At 36.5% G+C, this 5,269-nt stretch overlaps 1 protein-coding gene across 1 annotated transcript; it reads left to right on the top strand.

The window, feature by feature from the left end:
* The first annotated feature begins 459 nt into the window (after window positions 1–459).
* LOC109809286 (receptor-like kinase TMK4) lies at window positions 460–3,512 on the top strand. The gene is made up of 2 exons (XM_020372543.3): window positions 460–2,678; window positions 3,007–3,512. Exons 1-2 carry the CDS (start codon window positions 518–520, stop codon window positions 3,420–3,422), a joined length of 2,577 nt encoding a protein of 858 aa, XP_020228132.3. The 5' UTR covers window positions 460–517; the 3' UTR covers window positions 3,423–3,512.
* The last annotated feature ends 1,757 nt before the right edge of the window (window positions 3,513–5,269 follow it).

Below are 5,269 nucleotides of genomic sequence, written 5' to 3' on the forward strand. Positions count from 1 at the left end.
TATTTGCCATTTCTCTAAAGATCTTATGGCTCTTGATACCACTTTGTTGGGAGAAAACTTTAAAGGCTAGAAGGAAGTGTTTAAGATTGGGAGAGGTTGGAAGATTTTGAGAGAAGGAAAGGCTTGTTGTATTGAATGCTTCTAAACTTTTTTTGGCTTACATCCAAGTGATACAACCATCACCTATTTATACTAGTGGCACCTCCTTAACCAATGGTTAGGATCTTGCCACCACAACATTCATCTAAGGGCTATAATTCATTCTCTAGAACTTTCTAAAACATTCCTACAATTCTAAACTTTTCTAAACTTATCTAGAAACATCTTATGGATAAACATCTATAGATATTTTGTACATCATTCTAGGATTTTCTAGAATTCTATTTGGGCCTTTGCTAATATTGGGCTTTTATCTTTTAAGCCCAACATACAAAATCAATTTATATTCCAACAGTATGAAAACCTTTCAAAGTATGATACCGTAGAAATTGGGTCGGTCGTAAATCAATACTTGTTCATGGCTGATCCGAATTGTTGTGTCTCAAACTCAAACTATAAAGTGTTGCTATGTTTGAGTCTGTTGTGCACCGTCATTGCCGAGGATGGAGCGTATATGTCAAAACTAGCCGAAGCCTTGAGTCCAACGCCGTCAGGGTGGTCGGGAAGCAACTTCTGCGAATGGAAGGGCGTCATGTGCAGCACCAACGGCGTCACCGAAATCAACCTCGCTTCAATGTCCCTTAGTGGAACACTCCCTCCAGACCTCAACTCGCTCTCCCAACTCACTACCCTCGCTCTCGAAAACAACGCGCTCTCCGGCGCGTTGCCTTCACTCGCCAACCTTTCCATGCTCCAAACTGTGATCCTCGACGCCAACAACTTCACCTCCATCCCCCATGGTTGCTTCAAGGGTCTCACCAGCTTGCAGTCCCTCAGCATGACCAGTAACATCCACCTCGCTCCCTGGACGATTCCCGCCGAGTTGACTCAGTCCACCATCCTCGCTAACCTCGACCTCGCTAACACGAACCTCGTTGGCTCCTTACCTGATGTGTTCGACTCGTTCGTGAGTTTGCAGGAACTTAGTCTCTCTTACAACAACCTCACTGGGGTCTTACCCAAGTCCTTCGCGGGATCTGGGATTACGAATCTATGGCTCAACAATCAGAAGGACGGTTCTGGGTTTTCAGGTCCCATTGACGTGCTTTCTAGGATGACTCACTTGTCTCAGGTTTGGCTTCACAAGAACCAGTTCACTGGTCCCATTCCGGATTTGTCGAATTGTACTAGTTTGTTTGATCTGCAGCTTCGGAACAACCAGTTAACCGGTGTGGTTCCACCTTCTCTCATGTCACTTAGAAGCCTTCAGAATGTTTCTCTGGATAACAACAAGCTTCAGGGTCTTGTTCCTTCCTTTGGGAAAGGTGTGCAGTTCACTCTCGACGGGATCAATAGCTTTTGTCGGAAAGATGCTGGACCCTGTGATTCTCGTGTCACCACCATGCTTGATATTGCGAAGGATTTCGGGTATCCCCTTAAGTTGGCGAATTCCTGGTCGGGGAATGATCCCTGTAATGATTGGAGTTTCGTTGTGTGTGCGGAGGGGAAGATTATTACGGTGAATTTGGCTAAGCAGAATTTGACGGGAACGATTTCACCTACGTTTGCTAATTTGACTGATTTGAGGAACTTGTATCTTAGTGATAATAATTTGGAAGGTTCAATCCCGGGGAGCTTGACGAGTTTAGCTCAGCTTGAGGTTCTGGATGTGTCTAATAATAATCTATCCGGTGATGTTCCCAAGTTCTCAAGCAAGGTGAGGTTCAATGCTGCAGGTAATGATTTACTTGGGCGTTCTGGTGGTGGTGGCGGTGGAACTACACCGTCGAAGGGTTCTGGTGATGCACCGAGTGGAAGTCCAAACGCGGGGTCGAGTGGTTCTTCACTTTCATCTGCTTGGATTGCAGGTATAGTCATTATTGCTGTGTTCTTTGTTGTAGTCGTGGTATTTGTCTTTATAAAACGGCATGGGAAATTCGGAAGGGTTAATAATCTAGAAAGCAGAAAAGGACGTGTTCCAAGTTTTGAAGGTGAAAGTGTTACCATGTCAATCCAAGTTCTTCGGCAAGTAACGAATAATTTCAGTGAAGATAACATTTTGGGTCGGGGAGGATTTGGAGTTGTTTATAAAGGGGAATTGAATGACGGAACTAAAATTGCTGTGAAAAGGATGCAATCTAGTGCAATAGGAAGTATGGGAATGCATGAGTTCCAAGCAGAGATTGCATTTCTCAGTAAAGTAAGGCACAGGCATTTGGTGGCTCTTTTAGGATATTGCATTGACGGCAACGAAAGGCTTTTGGTGTACGAGTATATGCCTCAAGGGACATTAACACAACATCTCTTCTATTGGCGTGAAAATGGTTGTACACCTTTGACTTGGAAACAAAGGGTGACAATAGCTTTGGATGTAGCACGAGGAGTCGAATACTTGCACAGCTTAGCTCAGCAAAGCTTCATTCACAGGGACTTAAAACCCTCAAACATATTATTGGGTGATGACATAAGAGCAAAGGTTGCAGATTTTGGTTTGGTTAAAAATGCCCCAGATGATGGCAAGGATTCTGTCTGGACTCGAGTGGCAGGAACATTTGGATATATGGCACCTGAATATGCGGGTATATTTGGAAAGCCTTTGATTCTAAGATTTTTTTTTTTTAACTTTTTATTTATTTCATTTTTTTGGTTTTAACTATCATTAGGTTACTGCTACAGTTGGAAAGAAAATAATCAATATCCCTGAATATTTTTGGAACTAAATTGACATTTTTCTTCTCGTAATATTTCCATTTAGTTTTCTTGCTTCATGATTATTTTTTCTAGCTAAAATTTATATGTTTTCCTACACAGTTGTAGCTGAGCTAGATTCTTGTTGCATCAAACGCGATTGCGTTGCATGAAAATATTCCTTTACTTGTAAATAATGCGATCTTGTTTCTTGTGCAGCTACGGGAAGAGTGACGACCAAAGTAGACGTGTACGCATTTGGAATAGTTTTGATGGAACTTATTAGCGGTAGAAAGGCATTGGACAATACTGTGCATGAAGAAATGTGTCACTTGGGTTCATGGTTCCGTAGGATACTACTTAACGTGGAAAACATCTCAATGGCTACTGATCAAACTCTGAACCTTGATGAGGAAACCATGGAGAGCATATGTAAAGTGGCTGAGCTTGCAGGCCATTGCACTGCTCCTGAACCACATCAAAGGCCGGATATGGGGCATGCAGTCAATGTCTTGGTTCCTCTTGTACAGCAGTGGAACCCTGCTGCCTCCACCCATGAAGAAGAAGGTTGTGACATGATCTATGAAGGCACTTATTATGACATGTCCTTCTCAGAAATTCTATCAGGCCGCTGAGATAATGTTTTTAATTTTGTAATATATGGATGCCCAACTCCCTTTATAAGTTAATTCATTAATAGAAATAATTGGTGTGCGATGGTGAAATAGATTGCAGTGAGATAATATTTACAGAACTAATTGAAGGATTAAATATTGTTCAAACAAACGTAGAGCTTAAACTAGACTATATATACACATCAGTAGAGTTAGTTGGTGGTTCAATCTTTATTATCACTATTTTTATAATTTTTTTATATATAAACAAGAGTATTTCTTTATTAATTGTTATAGATAACACAAATTTGATGACTGATTGGGGACGTAATTATCATCCGCGTTATTCGGTGTCTCCTTTTATATTGTTTTAATTTTGTCTACGCCACTATAGAAGCATGCTCACAATACCTTCACGTTTCACACCATTAAAAAAAAGTATACACATCTAATAATGATATAATATTTATCATTAAAATTTATTTTTATTTATATTATAAATATAATACATGTTAATATATTATTAAAAAATATAAATATATATTATAAAAATATATAAAATATGTTATTAAATCTCGTTTAAAATTAACATTAAAATTAAATATAACAATATATTTAATAGATTTATACCGGTATATATATTATATATTACAATGACATTTTTTTATATATTAGTATATATAACATTTATTGTAATGCGAAAAAAATTGATAAACGGGCAACATGTCAGCATCCAAATGTAGATCTTTTATGTCCCTTGCAATCTCCTTTTGTCGAAGTCTGATATTGATTTTGTGACAGCTATCGGATTACGTTTTAGTCAATGGTATTGGTTGGGTTCTTAGATTTGATGTATTAATTATAGAAATGTTAACAGTATGACATTTTCCAACATTCTTGTCAACCATAAGAAAATTTATTGCATTTATTAGTTGTGTTATATACAGCTAATTTCCGTGTTTATTGACAATGCATTCTGTTATTTTTTCAGTGTTTCAAATTCATCGTCAATACCGCGTAAATCATCGACATCAGTTAAAAGCGGCACGTAGGATTGTGGATATTTTTTCCAAATTTTTGTCACAGCATGCGCCTTCTTCCCCACGTTCTACTCTAGGTCCATGCATGAGCCAAATACGTTGAATATTATCTCTTCATGTGGCAATGGACGGCGAAGTCACAACATCGTAGCTTGTGCGTTTGACCTCTGAAGAAAAGAAAAAGTAGTTCAACCAAACCATACATTAAAAAAGATATTTTAGAAATAATATTATTAAATAACATAAAATAATTAAAATTTACTTATATTTAAAATTAAAATTATTTTTTTTATTTATAATAGAGAACAAAGAGAGTATATTTTTTCCATTTATACTCCTAATAATATTATATAGAAAATTATTTTTGTATTACATTATTTTTAGAAAAAAAGATCAATCATAAGGTTAACTTGGTTAAATTATTATTATTTTATCTATTTATTAACTTTTTTTTCATCTATGTAAAATAACTTGAAATGACACTTGTTATGTGACGGAAGGAGTAATATTTTTTTTTTCTTTTTGTCCTTTCCCTTGGGTATGTCTTATTTTTGGCATATTAATTTGAAAAATAGAAACGCATATGCATAATTCATACTCTTTGACACCTTAAAATTAAGTGTGTTGGTTTTGAAAAGAAAGTAAAAGAGAGAAAAAAAATAGAAAATAAGATAATTTTGTAAGTTTTAAAAAAAAAAAGTCAAATAAATATATAAAATGACATAAGTATTCATACTAAAAAAAATATACAAAATTAATATGATTTTGGTCATATAATACATAAAACATTTCTCTTTCTTCTTCATTTTGGATAGAAAACATAATTTG

Source organism: Cajanus cajan, chromosome 3, assembly GCF_000230855.2.
Source record: "Cajanus cajan strain Asha chromosome 3, NIPB_CcT2T_4, whole genome shotgun sequence".
In the NCBI taxonomy this organism is placed as follows: domain Eukaryota; kingdom Viridiplantae; phylum Streptophyta; class Magnoliopsida; order Fabales; family Fabaceae; genus Cajanus; species Cajanus cajan.